Source organism: Telmatherina bonti, assembly GCF_933228915.1.
Source record: "Telmatherina bonti genome assembly, chromosome: 15".
In the NCBI taxonomy this organism is placed as follows: domain Eukaryota; kingdom Metazoa; phylum Chordata; class Actinopteri; order Atheriniformes; family Telmatherinidae; genus Telmatherina; species Telmatherina bonti.
In genome coordinates, this window is record NC_136613.1 from 26938499 (window position 1) to 26956919 (window position 18421).

General features: G+C 38.3%; 1 protein-coding gene across 1 annotated transcript in view; it reads right to left on the reverse strand.

Annotated features, from left to right (window-relative positions):
- The window catches only part of lrp1bb (low density lipoprotein receptor-related protein 1Bb), a gene marked incomplete at both ends in the record, with an annotated part of 313004 nt that overhangs the window by 141808 nt on the left and 152775 nt on the right, over window positions 1-18421 (reverse strand). The window contains 6 exons of the mRNA XM_079254397.1: window positions 3404-3517; window positions 4391-4516; window positions 8446-8589; window positions 8949-9071; window positions 12999-13188; window positions 13762-13981. Of these exons, the coding sequence (XP_079110523.1) occupies window positions 3404-3517; window positions 4391-4516; window positions 8446-8589; window positions 8949-9071; window positions 12999-13188; window positions 13762-13981 (917 nt within the window). The remainder of the gene's footprint in view (window positions 1-3403; window positions 3518-4390; window positions 4517-8445; window positions 8590-8948; window positions 9072-12998; window positions 13189-13761; window positions 13982-18421) is intronic.

Here is an 18421-nt window from a genome sequence, read left to right on the forward strand (position 1 = left end):
AGCTTGTGGCCCTTACATGGGTCATCTTAAAGAAAAATGGAAATTCAAAAAATAGCTTTTGGAGGAAATTACCGGACAACATATTAGACTAGAGAGGCAATGCTGTGTATGTACATCGCCGACGACTTTTGGGGGAAGCTGAAATCCTTTCAGAGTCTTCAGCATGATGTTGCACATTTTCTATCATTGTTTTTTTGGAAAGAGCAATCTGCTCCGTAGCCATCTGTTGGGGCCGAAGGGTCAGACTACACACTTAGAGAAACTGTAAAAACTGAACAAGAAAGGCTGGCTCTGTGCTGAAGAACTCTCTGGTACCCCTGAAGCTCATGCAGAAATGTATCCTGCACAAGATTCTGAAGGAACAGACTATCTTTGCAACTTCAACTCAAAACAGTGACGGAATACTCAGTGAGAGTTTATTCATTTAAGTTTCTTTATGATTTCATATAGGTTTATTCATTATTTATTAATTGTTTAAATTTGATCTATTATTTATCAATGGTTTATTATGAAGCTTTACACCTGATGTAAGACAGAAAAGTCTTTTTTTTTTTTTTTCATCAAGCAGAGAGAACATTCAAGCAGATTGAGGAAACTACTAAAATTGGGTTAAAAACTATTGATCATTGAAAATGGAGAGTACAGCGGGGAATAATCGTCTTCAATGAAATAATGTGGTTGGGGAAATATGTTTTAAAAATGATCATCAATGCTGATCAATGATCCCTTAAATGTTTAAAATCAAAATAAAAATAGATGAAAGAAAAAACAAAACAACAACAGTAGAACTCAGCTTAATGTACATTGCAAGATAACCTCAAAGGATTGGATCTGAACAGCTGTGTAGCCATAAGAAAACCACAAATATAATACCATGGTCAGGCGTTGCTCCTCAAGGAGGTGGTCCTCTAGCTACATGAATATACTGACTTTTCAGGTTCTTCTGTCAATGGATTTGTTCTTCCCTAATGAAACAGGCATCACCTGGGATTTGCCACCACAGAGTCCAGATCATAGCCCCAATGGGAATCTTTGGGATGTGTTGGAGAAGGCTTTGTGCAGCAGTCTGAGCCTCCCATGATCACTTAAAACTTCTAGGTACTTTTCATTTCAAGTGAGTTTGAAGTTGCATCTGCAGACATGTTCACTGGTCTAGTACTTGAAGACATTGATTTGAAGCCAATTTAATTCAACCCTCATATATCTGGTTATGATGATTGTGTCCTTGCTACATGCACACATGCACAGATGAATCAAACTACAGTCTTAACACGTGCACACGTGTGAAGAGAGTTGTGCCCTTGACCAAAATATCCTTGACACCATTGCACTGTGGATTGTGTGAGAAAACAGTAATGATATTTTCTATCTTCTAATTTCACCATGAAATAAAAGGCATACAGCTGGATTCACCAGACAGATGTTGGCATTGAGTTACCTGAATGGTGATTTTTGTCAGATAATGCGGCTGTGAGAAATATCAGGATGCTATTAGAGCACGGCGACAATCTGGAAATGCTTTACACAAGCGTGAGTTGGCACATCGTCTTAATGAGATGCTTTTCACTCATAATTCTTAATGGGTTTAGCTGCCCGACAAAAGAAACAGAAAAGATGTGAACGACGCCGGCTCTATTTGGAGTTCAGCTGAATCAATACACACTTGTGATTTACTGATTTTATAAGAAGATGGTAAGACAAAAAAAATGCTGCAAGCCAAGAACCATTTGACTCTTTTCTAACTCCAGATTCAGTCATACTAATAATAAACCAATTTCTATATTGCTGAGTGCCGATTGAGCCTTGTGGTGCCATTTAATGCAGCACACACACCAACCTACCTGTAAACTTTATTGATTTAAAAAAGCTTCTTTAAAAGATGCAAAAAAAAAAGAAAGAAAAAAAACTGAAACTATACAAAGAAGCCATATTTGTGCTTTCTGCTCCTTCACATTACATGATGCTGCAAAAGCTGCATTCTAACACATACAAAACACAACTATACTTCCTTTTAGTACCCTTGTAATATACTCACCCAGCATCTTTGTGCGTGCAGCACTGAAGTAACATTGAATTAAATGCTATTCCCAAGGTACTATCAGTGATGCTAAAGCCCATATTTTTAGTCCACATAATACCCATTTATAACGTTCAGTATGCCTGCATTTGCAAACTGTTGCTAAGTTCACCTGAGGCTGATGTGAAAGCCATTAGATTCCTGTTATAAATAAAGATAAGGCATCACAAAGGTATTATAAATCATTCACTGAGAGCGTATCAATGTCTGTCCCTACCTTCCCAGTAATCCATCTAATAGTTGGTAAACAGCCCAACTCCCATTGCATCATTGTAAACCTTTTTACAGAAAGTTAATGTACATGTATAGACATAATTTAGGGAGAATGTAAGAAATAAAATCTGTTGTTTGCATAGGAATATGGGAAATCTACAGTCAACTTGACTGTAACTGATCTTGGGTGTTTGTGGTGAATATCAACAGAAAATGACCAATGTTTAGCTAGTCATCTTTGATGTTCACTGTTGTCCTAAACCAAATATCTGTAGCTGCTTGCAGAAATGACCAGATGTTGTGTGTGTTTACAGGTTCCAGACACCACTATGTGCTGAGACGCTTCACCCACTGCAGGCGGCCCCAGCCTTCTGAGGTAGAGCACCGGTTGTAGCTCACACCGCTTCCTCTCTTCTCATTATCATTTACACAAACAGCAGCTCAACAGGAAACATGACTCACATCCACTCAGTGTTCATGTTGCTTTGATGCTTTGTGTTGGCTTTGCTTTTCATTAATGATAAGTTTGTTTTACACTGATCTCTGGTATGAACTGAGACGTCTTTTAACCAGTGGGTGCATGTATGTAGATCAGAACTTAAATAACAAAGTCATGATTAAAGTCTGAAAACTGCATTTGGTCTGGATTTTAAATGTCATTACATAGTTATGTATAAAAAGGAACAAACAAACATGAACATCGAACATCAGATATCCAGTGTGGGTGGTGCTCAGAACATATTATTTTGTCTTTGAGAAGTGAAACATGATGCAGGAACTGCAAAACTGTCGACAGCATTCTGCCACGGGCATAAATCATACAGTCTCATTTTCAAGTTTTTGAGAGTTTCAAGTGCTGAATGTAAAGTGAGTTTTAGCACATCAGCAGCTGATGACGCCGTCATTCAGACTGCAGCATAAATCCTCTGTGCTGTCACTTCTCACAGCTTTGTTCTAGGTTCAGTAAAATAATCCCTTAAGCTTTAAATATGACCATACCGGGTGCGAATGGTTAACCGAGGAGTAAAACATTCGTGGAAGCTGTAAATAGCTGTGTTTACGTCCAGTCCGTGACATCTGAATGGGTGTGATAAATACCCACACGTGACTTACTGCATGATATTTCATCCGATGTGTCCCCGCAGTCATCCTCGCGGTCACAGTGCCAGCCTTGAGGAATACAGCGTCCGTTCTGGCAGGAGAACTGGTCGGCTTGGCAAGACCGAGCTGAGACAGAGGGAGTTGGGAGCGGGTGTGGGGGCAGTTAATTCAATCACAACTGAATACATCAAAACAAGACTGCACAACAGCAATCTAATGTTTACTAGATCACTGAAACGTCATTGTCCAACTGGTGCGAATACTTTATCACTCAATCACACAGCAGAGCACCGTGGGTTTGATGGCTTTGGGAAATGTGCTGCAGCTTGATGGGCTGTCAGTCACATGCTGGTGGTCATGCAACGTCTTGCTGATGTGGGATATGTGTGTCAATCTGCTTGTGAGGGGACATTCATCATCTGCTGACTAATGCCCATTGATCCTCTAAGGATAAAAAGCTCCTGAGAGGCACCATTGAGGATGTGGAGACACTGAGCGTTCCTGACAGAGAGCCGCCTCTCATAGGTGCCACAACTCTTTGATGCTATAGAGCGCTCTGACACAACAAGACCCATTGTGCGCCACCACAGCTTCTTAAGAGCCTCAAATTATAACAATGATGGCTGCCTTGACGACACCTGACACCTCCGTTCAAGTCTCAGATGAATAGAGGCGCACCTTAGGTGAGAACATTTCATCAAAACACGGCACAGAATAAAGGTTTTTTTACGCCGCGCTGTATAGATGAGAAAGCCGCTTGATGTTTTTCACAGCCCGTGCAGCTTGATGAGGGAAAATCAATTAGAAACCACATCAGTCTCCAGAGTAACAGAGCATTACCCACATGATGCTGTCTGCAAGTGTCTGATCTATAAAATATCAGCCGGACATTTATTGAAAGAAGAAATTATGACTGTTTGAAGCTTAAAATGATGTTAATCAATCAAAAGTGTGCAGAGACAATTGAGACGGACAGATTAAACATAATGATGTGCTTACCTGAGCATGTGGTGTTGGACTCGTCTTCATTGTTGCCACAATCGTTCGTTCCATCGCAGAGCCATCTTTTGGGAATGCAGCGATTGTTGCTACATTTGAACTGGTCAGGTGGACAGGTGTGATTGTCTGCAGACAGTTTAAACAAGATGAAGTCTGTCAGCGGCTTTGCGGCTATATGTAACAGCTGATAAAATCATGTTTTTGTGTCTGTAATGAACTGGCGACCCATCCAGGGTGTACACTGCCTCTCAACTGGTAATTACTGGGATAGACTCAAGGTTCCCCACGACCCTTAATTAGACTAAGCAGTAGGGCTGTGACAATATGCTTTTGTCCCGATTCGATTCCGATTTTTTTGGGTGCCGATTTGATTTAAATTGCAATTCTCAGATATTGCTGGTTTTTGCAGATTAAAAACAAAAAAAAAATGTATAAAACTTTGTTTTTGCTTGTCATTTTTCTTCATTTCAATGAGGAAAAAACAACACAGTAGCCAGACCATCATTCTGCTGCTATAATGCCCAAGAAGACATGTAAAAAGATCAATAAAAAACTATAAAAATGAAAAAAAAAAATATAGTGCATCAATTTTATTTATTTGAAAAAAAATCGATTTTTTAACAAAAAAAAAATCGATTTTAAAATTGTGAAAAAAAAAAAAATCCAGATTTCCAATTTTTCGAATCGATTTTCCCACCCCTACTAAGCAGTATAGAAAATGTATGAATCCATGTTGTTTTGTGTTATTCTGGATCAGATCCTAATCAGACTCTCCTCATATTGAGTTGTTTTCAACTTAGGATATTTACACAATACTAATTAAAGCACAATGATATCAAAACTACTGAGCCAATCTTTCTTTCATTGCCGTTGGTTATTAGATGTTTTTGGAGTTGCTGATTTTTTAATTGTGAAACCAGACTGAGCGAAAACATATTTTAATATCTATTTAATCTTGAAATTATTTAACAAAAAAACAACTTATCATATTGAATGAACATAACTAATGAAATCATCAATTTAAATGGTTTATTATTACTTTTCTTTCTTTTTTTTAACTTTTTTTTTTTACACCATTTGTGCCTTGTCTTTGTTTTAATTATCGGCCGCTATGTTAGATAACTTTAACCTGGACCAGAGACTCAGTGTGAGACCAGTGATGATGGAGCAACTCCTATTAAAGCACTTAAACTCTTAGATGTGCTTCCTGAAAATATCAGTTTCTTTTCATTTAAATCTCTACTTGAATGCTATTTTTACCAGACAGCATTTCCCAATCTCACCTGAATTTACAGATTTGAATTATTGATGACTGGATTCACATCCAAAGTTTTTATTGTGTTTCCAAGGACTTTCTACAGGGGTGAGAAACACTTTGTTTCTAAATGGGCTCTAAAAAAAGGGGAAGGGGGGGGGGGGGCGTAAGGGGTTACGCTTAAAAAAATAAAGCTACTTTGAAATATTTTTCAGTCCATGTGTACACAGTCTCATGTAGTTTAATGCTCACAGTGTAGAGTCCAGCTTTCAATCATGATCAATTATTGACTATTCATTGATTAAAGAATTAGGTTAAACAAGGACAACAGGCTTGGGAAACCTGAAGTAAAGCCCAGAGTCAAGAGAAAAGAGCAGAATGACAGGTATGATTGAGGCACATGGGAGCACTTTGGATTCTGTGAAGCTAAATTTGAGTAAGCTGGAAACATGACAAACATGGAGAAGCACATGACACGTTTCCAGGTTGTAAGACGGATGTAAAACATCCGCTTGTAGTTGTAGCCAACAAGAGGACCATTGAGGAAGCTCGGAAAGAGTAAAGCCAATCATAAACACTATCACAGTTTTATACTGGCAATGATTTTTGTTTGTATTTCGGCCAAAAAACAACCGAGGATTTTGTTCTGGTATGCTGAGATACAATGTCTTATTTCAAAGATGTTCTGACACACACAGATGTCCGCTCTGTCTAACGAGAATCAAAGCAAAGTTGTGAGATCGTTTTAAGAAAGCAGGAAGGGATCCATCGCTCCGACAAACGGTCTAAGATTACCACATGAACTTCTACCTCGAACTGAGCACTTTATCACAAATGACTGGCAGAAATGCATCTGATGAGCTCCAAACAAAAGCAATGACTAAGCGATTCAATTTCTCATCGCACGTAATAAATGAAATATGCTGACATCTGTACTGATTTATTGCAAGCATCCTGCCACTGGCATTTTTTTTGTTTTTGCTCCTGCTTCATTTGCCGTGTATGAAATGTCTCGGTAAAGGTCACTCTCCAGTCAAGTGGCCACATTTCTTGAATTTCTTCATTAATGAAAAAATGTTGGAAGTATATTCTTTTTGAAGAATTACAAACTTTTTATTTTACATTCAAAAAGTTCCAAAGTCGTCTAATAAAAAACATTTTATATATATATATATATATATATATATATATATATATATATATATATATATATATATATATATATATATATATATATATATATATATATATAAATCATATCACAACTAGCTTCTGAAATGTAATAAAAGGTGTAAAGAAAAATTTTCACCTTTAACATCGATCACATTAGTTGGATTTGCTCAGGAACATTTTAAATTTCATGTTTTTAGTTTTCATGTTGAAAGAAACCTTTGTCAATCTTGTCAAAGAGAATAAACAACAAATAAACTCATGTTTAAAACTCATGTTTGCAAAGAAGGAAAACATTCTGCTGCTCTTGAACTGACACCAAAAATATGAAATTAACCTTCAACACACTGCTGGCGCATGAATGTGTCAAAATACAGTAAAACAGTTCACTGTTGGTGAACTTGCAGGGCCACATTTAGAAGACAATGATGTGTCTGATGTGGAACTGTTTGAGCTATTCTTCATCGAAGAGATCATCGCTCTGTATGCTGACCAATGAAAAGATGCAAAGGGGGACAGAGCAGGACGATCGAGTTGTGTTGCTTTTAAAACAGGTTTGTGAAAAAAAAAAAGCAGTTTTTTTAAAGGAAAAAAAAAACACTAATTTTTTAAGCAGTGTGATGAAGATTAAAACCCATAAAAGCTGATGAGCGTCTAAAAATTCTCCTTGGCTATTTATTATTTAAAGTATGTTGTTTTTTTTTTCGTTTGTTTTGTTTTAATTTATTGAATTTAAGAAGCAAACATAAAGCTCCTGAAAAAAGTCTTTTCATCTTTTTTTTTAAGTTTAATTACACATTTACTAATCAAATCCATTAATCCTCCCCACTCATACGTCATACTAAATGAATGAGCGAACATGTGTGCATACTGTAACACATCAAATCATGCCATGACTCCTCAGACAGTGTTGGCGCTGTTCTGCTAAAATGAATAAAGATCTCAGTGTTAGATTCTGAAAGGGGGGAGCTAGGATGAGACCAGTGTTCTGGACAAATTAGTTTTTTAATCATCTTGTTCCTCGTCTCAGACATCGCTTCCATCATGTCAAATTAATTTGGATTTTGCAGGTTGTGAGATTATGGTTTTGGCCCAAAGGTGCAGATAACATGTAGCATGAGGAATTGATAATACCGACCTATTTTTAGACGGTAGCCTCGCTCATGTTGTACTGCAATTACTCCATACGACTCACTACCTGCTCAGGTTAACCGAGTCAGATTATTATGTGCTACGCAGTGCAAATTTTATTAATTTTCATCAGCTTGTCAGATATGCACATTATAGTGATTTGTCACTTGTGCTTTCTGCAAAAAAAAACAAACAAACAAACAAACAAACCAACATCCAACCATCTGAAATTATGTTTGTCCAAGTAATTTGCTAAAGAGCAAATCTACTTCTGGAGCAAAAATGGAAGACAGCAGCACGCTTTAAAATCTCCACTTCAGTGACATTTAGGAACATAGAAGCTGACAGCAGGGGAGAATTAGCTGTAAAAAGCTTGTTTTTTCCTTTCTGTGTGTGGCTGCGGATATAAGCGTATCGACCAGTGCGTCATCTGTACATGCGGCCTTTTTTTTTGTGCCAGCGTGCAGAGTGGGGCCCGCAGACTAATCAAGATCCTCACAGCAGCTGTGGCTCTCCTCATCGCTTCCATCCAGACAATCATCGTCTCCGTCACACTTCCACAAGGCCCGTATGCAGCGATGATTATGGCAATGGAACTCATCACTTCTGCAGCGTGGTGGCTCTAAACTGCTGGTGGAAGCTTCTGGGAGAAATAGCAGGAAGACACAGTCAGATTCATCAGGAGGGGAAATGTCTATGAGGTATGTGTCCAGAGGAAATTATTGGCATAGCTATAATACCAGGCAAATCAAGCTAATAATGTCTCATGACCCCACACAGTGTGAACAAATTGGGATGTAGTTTAGGTCCACTGGGATGGTTTTCCACCAGTATGCATTTGTTTATGAGCAGATTTGCATGTGATAAAAAAAAAAAAAAAAAAAGAATAAATAAATGAAGGTTGCTATTTGATCTTTCTCCCATAGAATGAAGCTCGGATTACAGTGTATAAGCAAAATATGATCTTAGACCTTTTGTTCTTCCTAATTCATTATATCCTACCTGTGCAGGTGACATTGTTCTTCTCCAAAATCTGGTTGTCAGCGCAGGCACACACTCTGCCTCCTGGGATGGCAAGACAAAGGGTTCCACAGCCTCCATAATTCACGCTACATGCGTTGTCACCTGGTCAAATAGATTGCAAATACATTAAGGTGTCTTGTTCATTAAAATGAACCATCCCTAAACCCAGTTTAAGTACTGTGTGATGGCTGTGTTTACATCAAAATGCATCACACATACACTTAAGATTATTTTTGTTCAACCAGGATTTAATTTGCAGACCAATATTGTAGGCATTAGTTTCATGTAGCATCACAACTATTCTGAAAAAGCGCGCATTTTAGTTCATGTTGTGATGGTATAATTGTGTTTGTTGTTTTCTTTTTCCTTTGAGTTTCAGTGGCTCCAGTCCCTTGGCTGTGAACCAGCAGGTGGCCACGGGGTGGAGCCAGCTAGTTGGACTGAACCAGTGGCAGAAATGGGAGGGGGAATTCAGGGTTTTCTTTTGTTCATTTAGTTAGGTTTTTGTGTGTCATTCCCTTTGTCTGGTTTTGTTTGGGCTGATCAGCCACTATTTAAGTTTCCCCTTGTCTGTCATTTGTTAGGTCAGTTTGTTTCAGTTTGTTTGAGTTACTTCTGTTATAAATTCTTTATAGTTTTGTTAAGTTGACCCCTTTTATAGGCCTGATTTATTAATTTATGTTAAAACAACTTTTTCTTATTGGGTCATAATGAAACCCTATTTTTTAACTTTAAACCTGTGCCTGACTGTGCTTCGCTTATCGGCCCATCACATACTACATGATTTTTTTTTTTTTTTCTTTGAACAGTTTTGGATATTTCCACCATTTTAAATTAGCAAATAAAATCCTCTGATACAAAACTAATTTCCTGCCTTAAAGACACACGCCAAGAGTGTGTCATGTGCTCTACAGGCATACGTCAAAAGAATTATTGGAAGCTGCACTGGTGGTAGACGCTTGACATTTTATCATTCTTGGAGGAATAATTTGTCTTTCAGGACAAAGCTGACATTCTCTAATATAAAAAAGTCACATATAAAGTTAAGGCATGAGACACCTTTGTCACTTTCATTTAACTTGTTGCCCAAAGCCAGCGCCTGAGCCAATGAGATAAAGCTTTTGGTTTTGTTCGAGCCAATCACTAATTCTCTAACTGCTGGACAGTCCATTAATCCATTCAGTGACATGAACAATAGAGAAATGTCGTGCAAATTCTCTGCATTGTGGTAACTAGGTTGTGCATGAAGAATCTAACCATTCACTCACATTATGTGATTTGGTCAGGCATTTTTGCTCTACTAAAAGTACACAACTTTGATACTCGTGTGGAGATACGATCATTTCAACCAGTAGCATATTGCTTGATTGTGTGTAATAATATTTCTCTGGATTTAGAGACCATTTTCAGAGTTTAAAAGCCTACTATGAAATAAAATAAAAAAAAGTCCTTTCTTTCAGGGCCAGTCCAGCTCTCCACTGACAGCAAATTTCCAATTTGTCTCCTATCTGCTCTGTCAGCATTATAACTGCATGAATCTATCATCATTCGTTATAGAAGTGGAAAAGGTAAACAGGTTCTCACTCCCAGAGCGTCAAATATTGCCGTCCTGTCAAAGACACTGTCTAGCTGCACCTGCTGCTGCATCAATAGATGCCAGGAGTAAAAGATGTCTTATTAATAAGCAACGCTGGTCTGCATCGGCTATTAGGGAGCGTAGTGAAAGAATACTTTATGCTTTAAAACGACAAGAAACAATAAACAGCACATCAATCCAGTTATAGTTCATATGAATGGATCAGTGCAAAGAAACAGGACTGACTTTTGCATTATATGTGTTTATAGCCATACATTATCGACACGTTAACCCCTTTTTGCACGGCCACGTGACTGAAATCATCACAATGACTAGCTTCACTCTATGTTTCAGGTGTCCTGAGACATTGCGAACCACTGCTCTCAGACTGCATTCTGCTGCATATTAAATCTCGCTCCACTACCAATTATCTCAAATTTAATTTACACTCATGTTTTTTTTTTTTTTTTATCTGAGTTTTAATTCTCAGTGAAGCTGCCTGTTGTCAAGTCCACTATTCATTTCCTGGAACGGTTCATTATTTTGCAATCATAATAACTGACCCATTGTGAGCACAGCAAGGTTGCAAAATTGAAGTTGTGTTTGAAAGCAGTCTCTTAAAACCTACAACAGTCCAAAATGGATTGACATTTTTAAGCCCATTTATAGTAGAAGGGAGGTCAAGGTGAATAAAAATGTATTTAACGGCTAACCCTGAAAAAACACAATTTGAGGGACAAAAGGTGAAAAGACACAAATTTCTTTTTCCTAACATGCATGGGGCTAAATCACAAGACTCTTCTCCTCTGTGGTTCCACAGTGGCGGAATGACCTGCCAAACTCTGTCCGATCTGCAGAGTCCTTATCTTTTAAAGAGCAAGCTGAAGACTCAGCTCTTCAAGGAGCCCTTCTACACTTAGTTTAACTCTGTTTGTCAGAGGAGATGGAGAACTTAGCCCTGTTCCTTGCAATGAATATTGAGGGATTTTTTTTTCTTTGTATTTTAACATAAAGAATATCCTGGGGAAGGAGAAAAAAACTATAAAAGAGAAAAAAAAAAAGCCTGCAGCACTACATATCAACGCCTGCATCCAACTGGACTCACAACAGTCTGACTGAAGGTCTGAGCACCTTCACATGATGTCCTCTATGGTTGGATTTTATGCTTTTGTTGTTCTCACTTTCATCTGTAAGTCACTTTGGAGAAAAGTGTCCGCTAAATGACTAGAATAGAATAGAATAGAATAGAATAGAATAGAATAGAATAGAATTCTTCCTTTTTTCATGATTCTTATAGTTAGGATATGAGCATCTTCTGAGTTTGAGTCTGCATGTACGGGACCCAACTATCCAGGTTATGCTCATTGCTCTTATAGTTATGGGTAGTCTAGCCAACCATTTTTCATGTAGCAATGGGGATGTTACCTGATGCACTGAGAAGTACCTCGCTCTATTTCTCTAATATATTAATGTATAAATATATGCCAATATTGCCGTCTCTAACTTATTTCTCCCTTTTTCCGCAGCTCTTCCTGAATAAGTGCAATTGTACATGTTGTTCTGTCTTTCCTGTCGTCTCCACCCCAACCAGTCGAGGCAGATGGCTGCCCTCCCTGAGCCGAGTTCTGCCGGAGGTTTTCTCCCTGTTAAAGGGAAGTTTTTTCCTTCCCACTGTCGCCTCGTGCAGCTCAGGATGGGGGATTGGATCCAAGTCATGACTCGATGCAATCAGTTGGTTTCTATTATAGTATATGTATGAATTTGCTCGAAATGATGTGTATGTTGTTTCGTGTATGTAAAGTGCCCTGTGACAACATTGTTGTGAAGTGGCGCTATACAAATAGAATAGAATAGAATAGAATATTCCAAGCTGTTAAGCCACTATCCACCCTGCGACCTTTTCATAAATATTAAAAATTTCAACAGTTATGCAATATCATAATTCAAAACAAGGATTTTGCAGTTTGCAATGAAAAATACAGATGTATCACAATTTTGAAACAACTAAAAACTCTACTTGTGTATTCATCAGCAGCGCCTAGCTGGTGTGAGACTGTTGAATATGATGTGCGATGATTGGGTTAAAGCATATACTCTCTTCAAATCCTGCACAGGACGCAGGGCCACAAAAGGATACTCAGAATGTTAAAATGTGTTATTGGTGGAAGTGGTGGTGGTGTGGGGGGGCAGGGTATTTTTGGGAGGTGTATTTTAAATCAAAGTGATTTGAAAGACACAGTCACAGCTCATCAGTACACACCATAAAATGCCAGAGGAACACTGCGCATCTTGTAAAGTGTTTTCTTATTAAGGCAGTGGGTATTGGGGGGGTTGTCATATGTCTTGATACACAGCCCACAGAAAGGCCCTCTTTCCAGTGCAAAGCAGCCACAATATTTGTTAAAAAAGCAATTTACAGTTCAACGGCCCTGGATGAAGGGAAAGTGGCCAACCTTGCTGACTCTGTGCATCATAGACACGCAGGCCAAACAGGGGTGGTCTCTCACTCCGCAGCAGAGTGACATCGCCCGTGGACAGGTCCAGCTGGAACACTGAAGCGTTCATGTACTCCGTCCAAAAGATGAAGTTATGATAATGAGAGATTCCAAACGGATGGTTCAGCTCTTTTCCTCTGTACACCACCTGCAACACGAAGCAACATGATGTAGAATCTAAAGGTGTAGAAGCATAGAAGCATTTTCGGCAAGAGAAAAATCAGTCATATCAAATCGGGCTTTAACTATTTGAATATGGGCTTGGATGATGAATGTTATTCAGCTGCTTCGCCCGAATGTATCAACACAGAGATGTGTGCTTGTAATAACATTTGCTAGAATCTTGGCACTGATTGAAGAGCATTTACAAGCAGTACATTAGCTTAATATGCCAGTTCAGCGACAGCCGACAGGGGCAGTTGGGGAAGGGGGGGGGGATATCTTCTTGGCAGTTATGAGAAAAGGGGAAATTTTTAATCATCTCACTGCTTTGAAGATGAACACCATCAGTATTAAAATAAAAAAAAAAAGCAAATTTGAGCTATGATAACACTTTTCAGTTCTGATTACATGTTTAAATTCGATATTTTAATTGTCACATCTGCCAACTGTTCAGATAGGAACAATTTCATGCAAGCCTTTTTACTAAGAATGAGACAAAACGGCATCATTAAAGGCACATTACATGGCTAAACAATGCAGCAGATACGTCAAACTGTACCATTCTTCCTGTTCCGTTGAGGTGAATCTTCTCAATGTGATCGTAGTAGGCGTCGCACCAGTACATGGTGCTGGTGCTGTGGTCCAGGGTCAGACCGTTGGGCCACAGCATGTTGGAGGTGACAAAAATGCGCCGATTCGATCCATCCATCCAGGCTTTTTCTATCCGGCCTATGCTGTCATTAACTTCATCTTCTTCCCAGTCTGTCCAGTACATCCAGCTGCCATGCAGAAAGACAAACAACCAACACAAACCATTACTGCAAAAAGATAAGTTATCGCTTTTCATGTAAACGGCACACAGCATCAGTGGATCACACCCTGAACACTGATCACATCTTGTATTTAAAGTCCAACAGCTTTCCACTTCTCATTTACATCTGTCCTTGATTCCTGACACCGTGACGTACAATATGACCTGCTCTGTTTGTCATCCACCTGCTTTGATTTCAATACACATGTGACAGCATCTTACTGCAAGCTTCTCTCAAAATGACTGATTTCATATCAGTGTGAGGTGTGTGTGACTGTTGCCCTGGCTGCTCCAAGGAAAAAACATGAGTAGCCTGCTGTCATGCTTGGTTTTCCCTCTATTTTACAACCACTGTCCAATGAAAGCTGCTGCGATGTGAGAATATTCATAAAAACAGGACCAAGAGGGTCATCTTAAGAGAACATAGCAAGGGGTTTTTTTTTTTTTATTTCTATTTTTCCCATTTTACTCAAGATGTTAGTTTCTCTTGAATTAATGGCAGTAAGGTTTTTCAATGTTTAGTTCTGCCAAAGGCTGAGTAAAAAAAAAAAAAAACTGATAAAAAGACTGGTGCAATTAATTCTATAAAGGCCAAAGTGGCATATTTGACACATACAGTTTTTGAAACATTTTGTATCGCTTTGTAAAATCCTGTTGAACGCAATCTGAGCGAAATGTATTGGTTGTGAGCAAAAGTCCATATTTATTCTGCTGCATCTTCAGGCCTTCAGGTAGACCTGTATTAAAAACTGGCATATTTGTCTTCAAGAGATCACTGTTGAGGATCAGTCTGTTTCTAAAGAAAGTTCAGTGTTTGGAGAAAAACTTCTCAATGAACGTCAGACACTCAGATCAGTGAGAAGGTACAAACCTTCCCCGAACCCCATCTGGGAACATCATTATCACAGTTCTTGGTTTAGGACCCCCAGAGTGAGGTTTACCACACTAATCTCGAGTAGGGGGTTAATGTCCTTTGTAGATGCTTGCATTACAGAGACACTCTGAAGTAGAAAAGAACTTCTCTACACTAACATTGTTCTGATCTCCACTCATAATTACAAGATTTTTCCAACATTCAGTCATCCACAAACAGAGGTGATAAAGCAACGCTGAACCTATCAGTGACACTCAGGGTCAAAACTATTCTGCATCCAGATAGATCAAAATTCTTTTTGAAAGTCATGGGTCTGGCTTGCTTCCACCTCAAACCTCTCATCAATGGAAAACATTCTAAACATTGTGAAACAGAAAACACGACAAGGACTGTTGAGCTGCAAAAAATGTGATTTCAGACCAGAATCGGAAAATATTTCTCCCAAAAGTCCAAAAAATTTAGATAGGTTACATATTTGAGATGAGCAAACATTGTTTCATGGAATAAAAATATATTTAAATTTATGTATAATTATTGTTTGTTTGTCCTTTAAAACAGAGTTCTTTGGGTGAAATGAATACTTGTTTTTAAATAGGCCTCAGCGACTGGTTTGCACTTTTGAAGTTCAAATTTAAACTTTTGAGGAAAAGTGATTATTTTATGTATATATAAATGGCAAAATTCATTTATCTCTACATCTCTGTTACTTTTTGTGAATTTAAAATTGCAGTTGCAAATGTGAAAGGAGATAATCAAGCACCAGTGTTTCTCACAGGAATATGCTTCACCGCTGGACAAAATCCTCATGCTTATTAAGCCTGTTGACTGCACATCAAGGTAAAGATAGAGATCCCATTCTCCACCGTGGAAAAAAGAAAAAAATCACTGCAGACTGAGCATGCAGAGATGAAAACTCTCAATGGGTTGCTGGTATTTGAAACATGATTGGGTCAACAATTTGACGTGATCCTCTCTGTAGTAACCATGCCCAGGGGATTTGCTCTGTTTGAGTGTAGCTGACTGAGCCATGTGCCCCCTGCTTCTCATCAATGGTGGAGGGCTGGCTCAGGAAAGATGAAACAGAATGGGATACGGAGGTGAATGAAGACTCTCCATGTCTAGAAGTCGTCTTTATGACCTCATAAATTATTCACACCACACTCTCCACACACACACATGCACACATACATGTCTGCCCACAGACAGATATTAAAAGACACCGTATCAGATGTACACCATAGATTTACTGTGTCATCGTGGAGAAATATTAATACTACCTTCACTGATATGAATGCAGGAAAACAGTAATAATGGATACTGTATTTTACTTTAAAGCTGCAATGTCTCAAGTCGAGATATCAATGATGATTGGGAGTCATACTAAAGCAAACGTTGGCAAATCAAATATGCAAGGAGCTTCCACAAGATGAGAACTTTTTTAAGTGTCTCTACTCGTTTATAGGGTTTTAAAATTAAAAGAAAACGTAATATTCTTAATTTTTAAACTTTTATTAAATCTGCTGCTAAATATTGATGGAGCAAGGTGTTATCCTTTTATCATCACCTTCAATCTCTAGCTGTGTGCATGGGCCAGCTACTTAAAGCCAAAATTCCATTTTATTTGCACCCAGAGACAGACTGAGAAGAAAACTTAGGTGGGTACGACATTTTTGATGTGTTTTCCACTGTTTATGCTAACACTGGCCCGATATTTCTTTGCAACTCATTGAAAATAAATTTACAATGTTTTAGTTGCAGAACATCTATACCACAATAATAGTCCACATACTCGTCATCAGTCCAATTTAAATATTCATAATATAAAATTAAAATAAAGGAAAAAAAAACTTCTGGTCTTTTTTTGTTTTTGTTTTTACTTGTGCTTTTATTTATTTATTTTTTTTAATTTTGCTTTAAGAAATTCAAAGTTGGAAATTTTTATTTTCTGTAATATATTCTGTGTACTTGTATATGTTTGTCTTTTTCTGAACATTATTTGGCTATCCATCACTTTTCGTAACTGTTCATGACAGTAAATACAGGGATAAACTCCAGTTTAGGGTTTCAGGGGAAACTGGAGCCTTCATTCATTCATTTTCCTAACCGCTTAATCCAATGTAGGGTCGCGGGGAAGCTGGAGCCTATCCCAGCAATTACAGAGTGAAAGCAGGGTACACCCTGGACAGGTCACAAGTCCACCACAGACACAGAGACACAAACAACGAATCATGCTAGAGAACAGTTAAGGTGACCACTAAACCTAACATGCATGTTTTTGAACTGTGGGAGGAAGCTAGTATACCTGGAAAGAACCCATGTGGACAATAGACACAGGGAAAATGTGCAAACTCTGCTCAGAAAGGCCGCTGTTCGAACCCCTTGAAGGTTCAAACCAGTTACCAGAAGGTGGTGTTAACCACCGCAACTTCATGAATCTATGCATTGGACAGAAAAGATAAACTGGAGGATTCTTTTGTCCGGTCAGTTGCATTATGATGAAGAAATGGAGCGTTTCCTGACTGAAATATCAATACCCTTTTCTCCAATGGCCTCATGATTTTTTCCTGCTGTCTCTTTTAGATAAACTTCATAAAGCATGAATATATAGAAAGCTGCACTGTGTCAAAATTCCTGCTTTTCTGGAAGACAAGTAGGAAGCGGTTAGTTGTAAATCACTTCTTCCTCTGTTCCACCTTCATGTGATCCAGCTTATTAGATGGAGGGTGTGACCTCTCTCTCTTAGGTATTTTCCCTTCCAGAATGATTAGATATTTGAATGTCTCTCTTCTTTGTCTTTTTTTTAAACAATTGAAACATTTTGAAACACTCAGTGTTTTTTTTTTTAAAAAACAATTGAAAATACAATTGTGTCGAAATGTGTCACACTCTAATTGTCTATACATGTATTCTGTGTAATTTCAAGGCAATTTAATGTGTTTTAATTGAATTACAGAATTGTATTTACTATGATGTGATTGGTAGTTTGCTTGCCAGCCTCTTGATTGTGTCCACTTGTGCCTGGTAATTGCACTCATGCTGCACACCTGTTTGTCTTTGCATTTACACATTTTCTTCTCTCTCCTCCAGCGCCAGATGTCTTTTTCCATTTCGCTCAGTGAACCAGTGGTTTTCACAACCTTTCAGCCACAGAGCATATGACCTTGCTGTCAATCTCAGCCATGCAGTTTGCATTTGTTTTGTATTTCTGCTTCCACATGGATGACCCTTACCTGCCTGGTTTGACCTTGCCTGGTCAATGATCAGTCTAAAGATGTGTGTGCTTATAGAGATACGAACCATCGCTGTTGCCTTCACAACTCTTTTAGATAACTGAATGGAATAATGTCTGAGGTTCTGGTTAACCTGAATGGTCCTCCATAAAGATAACATGATTATCAGAATCAAATAATCATCTATTGATTTTTACGTGTCATTTTCATCAACTTTTCGTACAACAAGTCCTCTGGAATTGTTGGATCAACTCGGTGCCAGTACTGTTATGCAAGTTTTTCTTGAATCTGACTGGATTAAATA